Raw genomic sequence first — 15,000 nt, 5'->3', positions numbered from 1 at the left:
ATCTTTAACCCATTCTGACCTGAGATCAGATTCTATAAATGTTCTTCTACATCCTGACAGTTCACTGAAAAAGCTGTGTTTCTATGTCAGTCGTTCTTCGATTTTTCAAAAAATAGCAGACCTATAAGCTCATAGTGCGCCACTCGGTGGCGCACTATGAGCTTGTAGATTTGCCATTTTTCAATAGCTAAAGTATAGCATGATGCTAACACCAAAAGGGGTTGATTTCGTCGGCTAAAAACGAAGACGAAAAATGTTCGTCGACTACCTTTTTTCACTGATAAAAAAAAAAGGAAAATAAATGAAAACTATAAGCTATGGTGACTAAAACTGAGACTAAATATACTGACAATTTAGTCAACAAATGAAAACTAGACTAACATTTCAGGGAGGGGACTAGTGGACAAGAGATCCACTAGGAAGGGACTAGTGGACAAGAGATCCACTAGGAAGGGACTAGTGGACAAGAGATCCAGTAGGAAGGGACTAGTGGACAAGAGATCCACTAGGAAGGGACTAGTGGACAAGAGATCCACTAGGAAGGGACTAGTGGACAAGAGATCCACTGGGAAGGGACTAGTGGACAAGAGATCCACTGGGAAGGGACTAGTGGACAAGAGATCCACTGGGAAGGGACTAGTGGACAAGAGATCCACTGGAAGGGACTAGTGGACAAGAGATCCAGTAGGAAGGGACTAGTGGACAAGAGATCCACTAGGAAGGGACTAGTGGACAAGAGATCCACTAGGAAGGGACTAGTGGACAAGAGATCCACTGGGAAGGGACTAGTGGACAAGAGATCCACTGGGAAGGGACTAGTGGACAAGAGATCCACTGGGAAGGGACTAGTGGACAAGAGATCCACTGGGAAGGGACTAGTGGACAAGAGATCCAGTAGGAAGGGACTAGTGGACAAGAGATCCACTAGGAAGGGACTAGTGGACAAGAGATCCACTGGGAAGGGACTAGTGGACAAGAGATCCACTGGGAAGGGACTAGTGGACAAGAGATCCACTGGGAAGGGACTAGTGGACAAGAGATCCAGTAGGAAGGGACTAGTGGACAAGAGATCCACTAGGAAGGGACTAGTGGACAAGAGATCCACTGGGAAGGGACTAGTGGACAAGAGATCCACTGGGAAGGGACTAGTGGACAAGAGATCCACTGGGAAGGGACTAGTGGACAAGAGATCCACTGGGAAGGGACTAGTGGACAAGAGATCCACTGGGAAGGGACTAGTGGACAAGAGATCCACTGGGAAGGGACTAGTGGAACAAGAGATCCACTGGGAAGGGACTAGTGGACAAGAGATCCACTGGGAAGGGACTAGTGGACAAGAGATCCACTGGGAAGGGACTAGTGGACAAGAGATCCACTGGGAAGGGACTAGTGGACAAGACATCCAGTAGGAAGGGACTAGTGGACAAGAGATCCAGTAAAAGTAATTTTACACTTGGTTGCATGCTGAAAATAGCAGATCTACAAGCTCGTAGATCGGCAATTTTCATCAAGGCCCGCCAAAATACATTTTAGTCGAGTAAATCACCGGTTTACGGACTAAAATCTTATGATATTTAGTCGACTAAAACGAACACAAAGACATTCCAGGTGACTAAAATAAAAGTACAATATTATATGCCTCTGAGATGTACAGTGGAGTAGAAGTAAAAGTATTGTAAACAGAAGTACTCCAGTGAAAAGTAGAAACAGCTGAAAATTGTACTCAAGTTAAATGTACTTCATTTCTTTCCGCCACTGTCGAGACAACAGGAAGCTAATGAAGTGATTCACATCAACAACCCACCAATCACCAACGGGACCCCCGCCCCCCTCGTCAAGAACCCACCAATCATCAACCCCTCCCCCCGCCCCCCTCGTCAAGAACCCACCAATCATCAACCCCTCCTCCTCAGCAACAAAACACCAAACAAGGGGCATGAGGTGCTCAAGTAGAAAGAAGGGCACCTTGTGCAGCGCGTGGAACCGGCCGGTCTCCTTAAAGGTTTTATGACATTATTATTATTATTATTATTATTATTATTTTTTTAGGTTTTATGACCTCAATTACACCCACAAAACCTGAACTTTGAACATTCAGTGGATTTTCTGTGGTCTGAAGTTTTCTTTGGGGTTTGGAAGCCTTTTGAGCTACAATGAAAGCAGGCAACACAGTGATAACAGTGACATCTGCTGGCAAACCCCATTGACGTATATTATGGGATTTGCAGGCTCTTACATCACAAACTGCCGGCAAATCAGAGCACCTGTTTGAGCCAGAAAACCCCCCAGATCACAGAAAATCTATACTGAATGTTAAAAGTTCATGTTTTTTTGGGTGCAATTGAGATTAGAAAACCTACAAAAAAAAATAAGAACAATTCCAAAACCTTTTTTTTTTAATGTCACAATCCCTTTAATAGTGTGAGATTTATAGATTTTGGGGCCTAAATAATATATTAGAAGCTTTTCATAAATGTCACCTTGGTCCACATACTGTACTGTACAAAAAATCATTTTTCAAAAGGACACATTTTGTCCAGAGGAAAAGGGGGCAGGGGGTCCTCTAGCACCCCTAGTGTCCCATCTGTGCACGCCACTGGGTAACACCCGACTCTAAAGCCAAGGTCATCCAGCAGAGCCTCTAATCCAGGACTCTGTTCTGGGCCGATAAGAGCAGCCCGAACGGAGAGACACCCCCTCCCTCATTCCACCCCCCCCCCCCCCTCCTCCCCCCCCCCCCTCCTCCCTCCCCCCCCTCCTCCTCCCCCCCCCCCTCCTCCCCCCCACACCCCTCCCCCCATCCAGGACTGGGGTGGAGGAGGAGAGAGGAGCTGGAAGAAGCTGTCCTCTCTTCTCTTCTCTCCTCCCCCCCATCCAGGACTGGGGTGGAGGAGGAGAGAGAGCTGGAAGAAGCTGTCCTCTCTTCTCTTCTCTCCTCCTCCTCCCCCCCCCCCCCATCCAGGACTGGGGTGGAGGAGGAGAGAGGAGCTGGAAGAAGCTGTCCTCTCCTCTCTTCTCTCCTCCTCCTCCCCCCCACACCCCTCCCCCATCCAGGACTGGGGTGGAGGAGGAGAGAGGAGCTGGAAGAAGCTGTCCTCTCCTCTCTTCTCTCCTCCTCCTCCCCCCCACACCCCTCCCCCATCCAGGACTGGGGTGGAGGAGGAGAGAGGAGCTGGAAGAAGCTGTCCTCTCTTCTCTTCTCTCCTCCCTCCCCCCTCCCCCCCATCCAGGACTGGGGTGGAGGAGGAGAGAGGAGCTGGAAGAAGCTGTCCTCTCTTCTCTTCTCTCCTCCTCCCCCCTCCCCCCCATCCAGGACTGGGGTGGAGGAGGAGAGAGGAGCTGGAAGAAGCTGTCCTCTCTTCTCTTCTCTCCTCCTTCTAAAAAAAACAACCCTTTATTGAATCTGCAAGGTCAGCTGAACCTGTGTTGCCGTGTGTGTGTGTGTGTGTGTGTGTGTGTGTGTGTGTGTGTGTGTGTGTGTGTGTGTGTGTGTGTGTGTGTGTGTGTGTGTGTGTGTGTGTGTGTGTGTGTGTGGACAGACAGAGGCTTTTATCAGAGGTGTGTGGGGTGAGGGGGGTGTGGGGTGGGGGGGGGTCGATGAGTCCAGGGCGGGGGGGGGGGGGGGGCAGGGAATTAGATTCAATCAGGGATGGACCGGCTCGTCCGTACGGGCCTTAACGCAGCAGCAGAGTGTCGGCTGTGAGAGAGTTCTATAGGATACAGAGATACTGTCTACACTTATAACATTATTATATTAATAACATGAATTACACAATGAGAGATGTGGTTCTATAGGATACAGAGATACTGAGATACTGTCTGCACTTATAACATAATTACACAATGAGAGATGTGGTTCTATAGGATACAGAGATACTGAGATACTGTCTGCACTTATAACATTATTATATTAATAACATAAATTACACAATGAGAGATGTGGTTCTATAGGATACAGAGATACTGAGATACTGTCTGCACTTATAACATTATTATATTAATAACATAAATTACACAATGAGAGATGTGGTTCTATAGGATACAGAGATACTGAAATACTGTCTGCACTCTGATGTAAACTGAGAGAGATGCATGGCTATAGGATATAATAGGACAGATCTTCATATTACAGTACGGTACAGGGTCCCCAGGGTTAGGGGACCAGGGTACAGGGTCCCCAGGGTTAGGGGACCAGGGTAGGATCCCCAGGGTTAGGGGACCAGGGTACAGGGTCCCCAGGGTTAGGGGACCAGGGTAGGATCCCCAGGGTTAGGGGACCAGGGTACAGGGTCCCCAGGGTTAGGGGACCAGGGTAGGATCCCCAGGGTTAGGGGACCAGGGTACAGGGTCCCCAGGGTTAGGGGACCAGGGTACACGGTCCCCAGGGTTAGGGGACCAGGGTACAGGGTCCCCAGGGTTAGGGGACCAGGGTACAGGGTCCCCAGGGTTAGGGGACCAGGGTACAGGGTCCCCAGGGGAAAGGTTATGGTTTTAAGGTGACGGTACCTTTCTTAGCGGCCTGTAGGGGGTCCTCACAGCTCTCCAGGGTACAGGGGCCCCAGGCGGTCCACGCAGACACCTCACACTCCACGGGACAGCTGATGTGGCACAGCTGGGTGGTGTTGGGAGCCCCGCCCCCAACGCACAGCTGGCCGTCCACGGGACGCAGTGCTGAGGATAAACACAATACACAGCTGTTGTTACACACACTGGCCACCGGGAGGCAGCGCCGAGGACACATGAACACATCTGTTATACGGCGACAACTGCTAGGCGTCGTGTAGCGATGCATCGGAATATGAAGTACAATAAATTATGGGTCAGGATCATCTTAGTCTGGAACTTCAGACTGGTGTCACTGTGGACATATTAGTCTGGACCTTCAGACTGATGTCACTGTGGACATATTAGTCTGGACCTTCAGACTGACGTCACTGTGGACATATTAGTCTGGACCTTCAGACTGGTGTCACTGTGTCCATATTAGTCTGGACCTTCAGACTGGTGTCACTGTGTCCATATTAGTCTGGACCTTCAGACTGGTGTCACTGTGTCCATATTAGTCTGGACCTTCAGACTGACGTCACTGTGGACATATTAGTCTGGACCTTCGGACTGATGTCACTGTGGACATATTAGTCTGGACCTTCAGACTGGTGTCACTGTGTCCATATTAGTCTGGACCTTCAGACTGACGTCACTGTGGACATATTAGTCTGGACCTTCAGACTGACGTCACTGTGAACATATTAGTCTGGACCTTCAGACTGATGTCACTGTGTCCATATTAGTCTGGACCTTCAGACTGGGGTCACCGTGTCCATATTAGTCTGGACCTTCAGACTGATGTCACTGTGTCCATATTAGTCTGGACCTTCAGACTGATGTCACTGTGGACATATTAGTCTGGACCTTCAGACTGATGTCACTGTGGACATATTAGTCTGGACCTTCAGACTGATGTCACTGTGGACATATTAGTCTGGACCTTCAGACTGATGTCACTGTGGACATATTAGTCTGGACCTTCAGACTGATGTCACTGGGGTGGAAAAAACGCACGCACGCACACTAATTAATTTATGTCCACGCGAAGGGAAATGCATAAAGGACACAGATATTACAGTTATGTTTCAATCACAAACTTATGACACGTGTCTTGGAATCATGATATACAGCAAGAATGTCCCTCAGCAGCGTCTCTCTGATAGCCATAATTAATTATTCACACACACCTACGCATACACACAGGAATGCCATGTCTGGCATCTCCATTATTTTTACATTTTCTTTAGGAATTGCAGCCGTCTGTATGATGGGCCTTTTGAGAGCTGGCCACTAGGGGCAGCCTTTTGAGAGCACAGCGCTCCCAGTGTTCCCGGCAGGGATGTTTAGTTTTAGACATGTGTGCTATCGGCAGTCACGTGACCAGCATGTCTACAAGGTCATCTGACAGACAGAGACCCCCCCCCCCCCCCCCCTCATTCACATGCAAATTGCTTCCATTTGGCCAAAGGTGTGTCCTTTAAAATGCCGTCTTTTAAGACAAGGAAAAATATGTGTTTGGGCGCGCACAGCACCTTCTCCCTCTCTCCCTCTCTCCCTCTCCCTCTCTCCCTCTCTCCCCCTCTCTCTCTCTGTCTCTCTGTCTCTCTCTCTCCCTCTCTCCCTCTCTCCCTCTCCCTCTCCCTCTCCCTCTCCCTCTCCCTCTCTCTCTCTCTCTCTCCAGATGGTGTAGAGTCTAGACTGGAGTGATTATCATAAGTGAAACAGAGAAGCAGAATCACCGGGACGGGTTTTGTTTATTTTTAGACGACAACGCCTGTGTGACGATCCTAGGACGACCCGATGTTATCCTCCACAGAACACCACCAACCTGCACTCATATAGAAACATGAGATTTACCTCACATTACTCACATAGAAACATGAGATATACCTCACATCACTCATATAGAAACATGAGATTTACCTCACATCACTCATATAGAAACATGAGATTTACCTCACATTACTCACATAGAAACATGAGATATACCTCACATCGCTCACATAGAAACATGAGATTTACCTCACATCACTCATATAGAAACATGAGATTTACCTCACATCACTCATATAGAAACATGAGATTTACCTCACATCACTCATATAGAAACATGATATTTACCTCACATCACTCATATAGAAACATGAGATTTACCTCACATCACTCATATAGAAACATGAGATTTACCTCACATCACTCATATAGAAACATGAGATTTAACCCTGTGAGAACCACTCATATAGAAACATGAGATTTACCTCACATCACTCATATAGAAACATGAGATTTACCTCACATCACTCACATAGAAACATGAGATTTACCTCACATCACTCATATAGAAACATGAGATTTACCTCACATCACTCATATAGAAACATGAGATTTAACCCTGTGAGAACCACTCATATAGAAACATGAGATTTAACCCTGTGAGAACCACTCATATAGAAACATGAGATTTACCTCACACCACTCATATAGAAACATGAGATTTACCTCACATCACTCATATAGAAACATGATATTTAACCCTGTGAGAACTACTCATATAGAAACATGAGATTTACCTTACATCACTCATATAGAAACATGAGATTTACCTCACATCACTCATATAGAAACATGAGATTTACCTCACATCACTCATATAGAAACATGAGATTTAACCCTGTGAGAACCACTCATATAGAAACATGAGATTTACCTCACATCACTCATATAGAAACATGATATTTAACCCTGTGAGAACCACTCACATAGAAACATGAGATTCTTCAGAAAACTGTCACGATTTAAAATACATTTGTAGAATCGTCCTCAGGTCTAAATGGGTTAAATAAAACACTTAATAAAACAAGTGGTGTCACTACTAGCTGAAGTCAGTCAGTCAGTCAGTCAGTCAGTCAGTCAGTCAGTCAGTCAGTCAGTCAGCGAACGGACCAAAAAAAAATAGGAAACATTCTGAATATTCTTATCTCGCCCCGTGTCTTTGAGGGTGCGCTATGACGTCCACAGACGTCCAACGGACCTCTCGTTTCGAATCCTTACGACGGCCTGAGGCGTCGTATGTATAACAAATTGTGTTAACCACTCATCCTCGTAAAGCGAAACGACAAGATTACACTCAGCTTAGATCAGGTCGAGTGCACGCACGCACGCATGCACGCACGCACGCACGCACGCACGCACACACGCACGCACGATGGGCCATCAGCTCAATTAACCTTAATTCTTTACAAAGTGAAACTCATCTCTGACCTTCTTTGCTGCGCAGCGAGCCCAGGTTGTTAGGGGCCGTGGCCTCGGCAGGAAGGGGCGGGGCTGCCTGGACGCAGTAGACGTCGCGGCTCTGGACTCCGCCCCCGCACAGCCCGGTCTGGTTGCCGCGGCGACGGTCCTGCTGGCTCAAGAGAGAATCCACCCGACACTCGGTCCACTCTGTGACCCTCCACAGGTAGCTGCAACACAGGGGGTCACAGGGGTCAAAAAGGTCAGAGGATGGTTTAAAGATGGAGATTCAAATTTGAATATTATAACCTGTTATATTATATATTAATTATATTAATATTATATATAGTATTATAAGCACACTTGGTTACTGGTAACGGATGGACGCGGTTAGGGTTAAACAGGAAAAACATACAACAATCATCGCACTCCATCTTTAGGTTACTGCATTTAGCAGACACTTTTAACCAGAGCCTTTCACTCCATCTTTAGGTTACTGCATTTAGCAGACACTTTTAACCAGAGCCTTTCACTCCATCTTTAGGTTACTGCATTTAGCAGACACTTTTAACCAGAGCCTTTCACTCCATCTTTAGGTTACTGCATTTAGCAGACACTTTTAACCAGAGCCTTTCAGATATACAGATATACACCAGTTGAGAACATCTCAAATGCCTTGATGTTGACAATCAGCGTTCCCACACTTTTTTCCCCAATGAATTTAGAAAAACATTTCCAAACCTTTTCCAGAATATTTAACCCAATTTCCAATGTGTGATCGGGAGATACTCCGGAATGGACATAGACACACTATCACGCTCAGCACTGAAGTCATTCTTATAAAAATATATTTAGATCATTAGCAAAAGATGGAGGGGTGTGTGACAGGGGGGAGAAGGGTGTGACAGGGGGGTAAAGATGGAGGGGTGTGTGACAGGGGGGAGAGGGGTGTGACAGGGGGGGGGAGAGGGGTGTGACAGCGGGGTGCGCTTTGCTTAGTTTCCATGCCCATCATCACATTTAAACCTTCCCATGCTTTCTTGGCATTCCCTGAACAGTATCGGTACTGCATGACAGAATAATAGTTTTTCTTGATCAGCCAGAGGAGGAGATGCAGCCGAACAGCCTTTTTTCCCCCCTTCCAGGCTGTAAACAACATTAAGTGTGTCCGTCTGTCAACACCATTAACCCATTTAGGCCTGACGTCGAAATAAAGAAAACCTCTTTCGCTCTGAAAGAATAATATGATACTTATTCAAAGATTTGTGCCGCATTAATATGATTTTTACAAAAATAGCAGATCTATAAGCTCATAGCGCGCCACTCAGTGGCGCGCTATGAGCTTGTAGATCTGCTATTTAGTATAACAGAATGCTTGACAACACCAAGAGGGGTCCCCGCCCAGAATGTGTTAAGTGTGTTTGGATTGGACGGAAAGTGTTTCTCCAAAGTGTTCCTTTCAAGTGTTTACAATCAGCCCTCAGGGACCATCATCCAATCACCATGTCCTCAAAGGGACCATCATCCAATCACCATGTCCTCAAAGGGACCATCATCCAATCAGCATGTCCTCTGTGAGATCAGCTGAATGTCGCCAGGGGGCTACTCTACCAACCGGGTGGTAGACAGACAGACAGACAGACAGTCTGTCTGTCTGTCTGTCAGCCAATGGGCTGTTCTACCAACGGGGGGGTGTGTCTGTCTGTCTGGCTCTGAACCAATGCAAAGCATTGTGGGTGACCTGCCCCCTCGGGTCGCAGTACGGACGACGGAATGGATTGGATCAGCACCATGGACAGCTCACTGTGTTATATAGAAAGACACTTCAGCACCATGGACAGCTCACTGTGTTATATAGAAACACACTTCAGCCCCATGGACAGCTCACTGTGTTATATAGAAACACACTTCAGCCCCATGGACAGCTCACTGTGTTATATAGAAACACACTTCAGCACCATGGACAGCTCACTGTGTTATATAGAAAGACACTTCAGCACCATGGACAGCTCACTGTAATGTTATATAGAAACACACTTCAGCACCATGGACAGCTCAATGTGTTATATAGCAACACACTTCAGCACCATGGACAGCTCACTGTGATGTTATATAGAAACACACTTCAGCACCATGGACAGCTCACTGTGTTATATAGAAACACACTTCAGCACCATGGACAGCTCACTGTGTTATATAGAAAGACACTTCAGCACCATGGACAGCTCACTGTGTTGTTATATAGAAACACACTTCAGCACCATGGACAGCTCACTGTGTTGTTATATAGAAACACACTTCAGCACCATGGACAGCTCACTGTGTTGTTATATAGAAACACACTTCAGCACCATGGACAGCTCACAGTGTTGTTATATAGAAACACACTTCAGCACCATGGACAGCTCACTGTGTTGTTATATAGAAACACACTTCAGCACCATGGACAGCTCACTGTGATGTTATATAGAAACACACTTCAGCACCATGGACAGCTCACTGTGTTGTTATATAGAAACACACTTCAGCACCATGGACAGCTCACTGTGTTATATAGAAACACACTTCAGCACCATGGACAGCTCACTGTGTTGTTATATAGAAACACACTTCAGCACCATGGACAGCTCACTGTGTTGTTATATAGAAACACACTTCAGCACCATGGACAGCTCACTGTGTTATATATAAACACACTTCAGCACCATGGACAGCTCACTGTGTTGTTATATAGAAACACACTTCAGCACCATGGACAGCTCACTGTGTTATATAGAAACACACTTCAGCACCATGGACAGCTCACTGTGTTGTTATATAGAAACACACTTCAGCACCATGGACAGCTCACTGTGTTGTTATATAGAAACACACTTCAGCACCATGGACAGCTCACTGTGTTATATAGAAACACACTTCAGCACCATGGACAGCTCACTGTGTTGTTATATAGAAACACACTTCAGCACCATGGACAGCTCACTGTGTTATATAGAAACACACTTCAGCACCATGGACAGCTCACTGTGTTGTTATATAGAAACACACTTCAGCACCATGGACAGCTCACTGTGTTGTTATATAGAAACACACTTCAGCACCATGGACAGCTCACTGTGTTATATAGAAACACACTTCAGCACCATGGACAGCTCACTGTGTTGTTATATAGAAACACACTTCAGCACCATGGACAGCTCACTGTGTTATATAGAAACACACTTCAGCACCATGGACAGCTCACTGTGTTGTTATATAGAAACACACTTCAGCACCATGGACAGCTCACTGTGTTATATAGAAACACACTTCAGCACCATGGACAGCTCACTGTGATGTTATATAGAAACACACTTCAGCACCATGGACAGCTCACTGTGTTATATAGAAACACACTTCAGCACCATGGACAGCTCACTGTGTTATATAGAAACACACTTCAGCACCATGGACAGCTCACTGTGATGTTATATAGAAACACACTTCAGCACCATGGACAGCTCACTGTGTTGTTATATAGAAACACACTTCAGCACCATGGACAGCTCACTGTGCTCATTCTAATTCTACTCCATGTACATGCATGTCATCAGGAGCACCGTGGGCGGGGTCTCAATGTGGGCGGGGTCTCAACGGGCCGTGTTGAAGTGACGGCGTGTCCACGCGGCCATCTGTAGCCGCGTGGAGGAGGTGGAGGTTAGGGTGGTGGGGGGGGGGGGGGATCAGACCGTCTGACTGGCTCCCCCACAGACACGCTCCATTCATCACCTCCCCCACCTCCCCCCCGCTGGCACACAGCCAACTACCAGACCTCCCCCCCCCTCCCCCCTGCCCTGCAGAGCAGCATGTTGTGTTCATAAAGCCAGAAATGATGACGCTAATGGCTTTGTTATTGTGCTCTGACCACTGTTTATAGCATGCGCGCTCGCTCGCTCGCTCACTCACTCACACACGCACGCACACGCACACGCACGCGCGCACACACGCGCGCACACACACACACACAGCCACACGCACACACACACTCTCGCACGCTGGTGGCATTCACAGGCTCTCAACATATTATGACTGCTTTACAGGAGGGGGGGGGGGGGGGGGGGGGCTTTACAGAGTAAAAGCGGGCATGTCTTCCTGGCACCCCCGAGCTTCTATTTTGAAAGAAAAAAACCTGGCGCTGATTGTGTTAACCCCTTCTGACCTGAGATCAGATTTTAAAAAAATGTCTTCTAAACATCCTGACAGTTTTCTGAATAAAAGCCACGTTTCTATGTCAGTCGTTCTTCGATTTTTTTTCAACAAATAGCAGATCTACAAGCTCGTAGCGCGCCACTCGGTGGCGCGCTACGAGCTTGTAGATCTGCTGTTTTTCCAATAATTATAAAGCATAGCATAATGCTAACACACCAAAACGGGCTCCCGTCACATATTTCTGTAAAACGCTACTCACGCGACGCACGGCGGGACTCCGTCCGGCGCTGGGCTGCACGCCTCCCTCTCCTCCAGCAGGGGGCAGTCGGCCCCGCCCCCGACGGGCAGCCGGGCCACGCGGCGGGGCGCGCGCACGCTCGCCTGGCTCCGCCCCCCCGCCGCCGCCGCTGAGGCCCCGCCCATCGTAGCACGCCACGGAGCACGGCGACCAATCGGACCACTCCGACACCTCGCAGTCCCGCCTCAGCACGCACGCCTGATAGGTCAACGGGAGGACCGCCTCCTGAGAGCAGAGGCTGTTGTTGGGACGAGAGAGAGAGAGAGAGAGAGAGAGAGAGAGAGAGAGAGAGAGAGAGAGAGAGAGAGAGAGACAGACAGAGAGAGACAGAGAGAGAGAGAGAGAGAGGGGATGGATGTTTAACTATCTCTGCCAGACAATGGATCTTTTCATAGTTTCACATCATAGTATTAACCCAAAGTTTTAATGTAACACAGCTCTCCGTTTACACCTTCATTTTATTCCTATTCATGAAGGTTCATATTCAACATTTGATTTGTACAAAACTTGTTTTTGTCTTCATGGTTCCACTTCCAATAAACTGTTACCACGTGCGTGAGTCTGTGCCGTTACAACTGTGAGGCTAACAGACCATGTGTTTGAATCTGTTACAACTGTGAGGCTAACAGACCATGTGTTTGAATCTGTTACAACTGTGAGGCTAACAGACCATGTGTTTGAATCTGTTACAACTGTGAGGCTAACAGACCATGTGTTTGAATCTGTTACAACTGTGAGGCTAACAGACCATGTGTTTGAATCTGTTACAACTGTGAGGCTAACAGACCATGTGTTTATTAGCATCATGTCGTCTCAGGTGGTGGATTTGGGGATTCTGGGACATGACTGTAAAATATGAGTCATCATATCCTAGAGCTCTGGTCCATTGCTCTCTCTTGTCCACTAGTCCCTTCCTAACTTTAGCCTCATTTCTATTTTACCGACGAAATTGTCAATTTAGTTTTTAGCCATCAGCTATATGACCCTGGGGGTTCCAAGGCCAGCGAGTCCATGTGTTTCCTCCAACTGGTCCTTGGTCTGCCCCGGGGTCTCCTCCCAGTGGGACATAGTATTAGTCATAGTATTAGTCGACAAAATCAACAGTGGTTCTCACGTACCTCAGGGCCTATAGGGGGCGCTGTTCTCACGTACCTCAGGGCCTATAGGGGGCACTGTTCTCACGTACCTCAGGGCCTATAGGAGGCGCTGTTCTCACATACCTCAGGGCCTATAGGGGGCACTGTTCTCACATACCTCAGGGCCTATAGGGGGCGCTGTTCTCACGTACCTCAGGGCCTATAGGGGGCGTTGTTCTCACGTACCTCAGGGCCTATAGGGGGCGCTGTTCTCACGTACCTCAGGGCCTATAGGGGGCACTGTTCTCACGTACCTCAGGGCCTATAGGGGGCGCTGTTCTCACGTACCTCAGGGCCTATAGGGGGCGCTGTTCTCACGTACCTCAGGGCCTATAGGGGGCGCTGTTCTCACGTACCTCAGGGCCTATAGGGGGCGCTGTTCTCACGTACCTCAGGGCCTATAGGGGGCGCTGTTCTCACGTACCTCAGGGCCTATAGGGGGCGCTGTTCTCACGTACCTCACGTACCTCAGGGCCTATAGGAGGCGCTGTTCTCACGTACCTCAGGGCCTATAGGAGGCGCTGTTCTCACGTACCTCAGGGCCTATAGGGGGCGCTGTTCTCACGTACCTCAGGGCCTATAGGGGGAGCTGTTCTCACGTACCTCAGGGCCTATAGGGGGCGCTGTTCTCACGTACCTCAGGGCCTATAGGAGGCGCTGTTCTCACGTACCTCAGGGCCTATAGGGGGCGCTGTTCTCACGTACCTCAGGGCCTATAGGGGGCGCTGTTCTCACGTACCTCAGGGCCTATAGGGGGCGCTGTTCTCACGTACCTCGGGGCCTATAGGGGGCGCTGTTCTCACGTACCTCGGGGCCTATAGGGGGCGCTGTTCTCACGTACCTCGGGGCCTATAGGGGGCGCTGTTCTCACGTACCTCAGGGCCTATAGGGGGCGCTGTTCTCACGTACCTCGGGGCCTATAGGGGGCGCTGTTCTCACGTACCTCAGGGCCTATAGGGGGCGCTGTTCTCACGTACCTCGGGGCCTATAGGGGGCACTGTTCTCACGTACCTCAGGGCCTATAGGGGCTCGCTGTTCTCACGTACCTCAGGGCCTATAGGGGGCGCTGTTCTCACGTACCTCAGGGCCTATAGGGGGCGCTGTTCTCACGTACCTCAGGGCCTCTGCGGCGCCGCTCTTGTTGACACAGGCGACGTCCCGGGTCTGGAATCCCACCGTCAGCTCCCAGGACCTCGTCCCCCCCCCGCCGCCGTCCCCCCGCCGGTTCTGGCGGTTACGGAGGCGTTTTCTGGTCTTCTTGACCAGCAGGCGCGTCTGGGGGTCCCGGACCTTGGCCCTCCGCTCCCCCCCTCCCCCCCCTCCCCCTCCCACTCCCCCTCCTCCTCCTCCTCTCAGCAGCCTCTCCCTCATCCTCTCTCTCCTCTTCTCATTGTTCTTGGGGCGCATTCTCCGTTTGGGGCGGTCCGCTGGGAGCGACGCGCGCTCCGCCTGTCACCAAAGGGATCCGTTGGACAGTCAGTGGACAGATATGTTATAGAAATAATAATAATAATAATAATAATAATAATAATAATAATAATTAGAGATGTCCCGATACTGTATCGGTATCGGGTGAAAGTATCGGATCGGCCCTTATTC

At 48.7% G+C, this 15,000-nt stretch overlaps 1 protein-coding gene across 1 annotated transcript in view; it reads right to left on the bottom strand.

Annotated features, from left to right (window-relative positions):
* Window positions 1-15,000, bottom strand: part of LOC308332469 (thrombospondin type-1 domain-containing protein 7A-like) — a gene marked incomplete at both ends in the record, with an annotated part of 118,552 nt that overhangs the window by 72,812 nt on the left and 30,740 nt on the right. Inside the window, 5 exon segments of the mRNA XM_080788375.1 lie at window positions 4,507-4,671; window positions 7,810-8,009; window positions 12,227-12,330; window positions 12,332-12,503; window positions 14,516-14,628. Of these exon segments, the coding sequence (XP_080644501.1) occupies window positions 4,507-4,671; window positions 7,810-8,009; window positions 12,227-12,330; window positions 12,332-12,503; window positions 14,516-14,628 (754 nt within the window).

The sequence above is a fragment of the Protomyctophum bolini genome (genome assembly GCF_963924005.1).
Source record: "Protomyctophum bolini genome assembly, chromosome: 17".
NCBI lineage: Eukaryota > Metazoa > Chordata > Actinopteri > Myctophiformes > Myctophidae > Protomyctophum > Protomyctophum bolini.
This window is presented reverse-complemented; position numbering and strand designations above follow the sequence as displayed.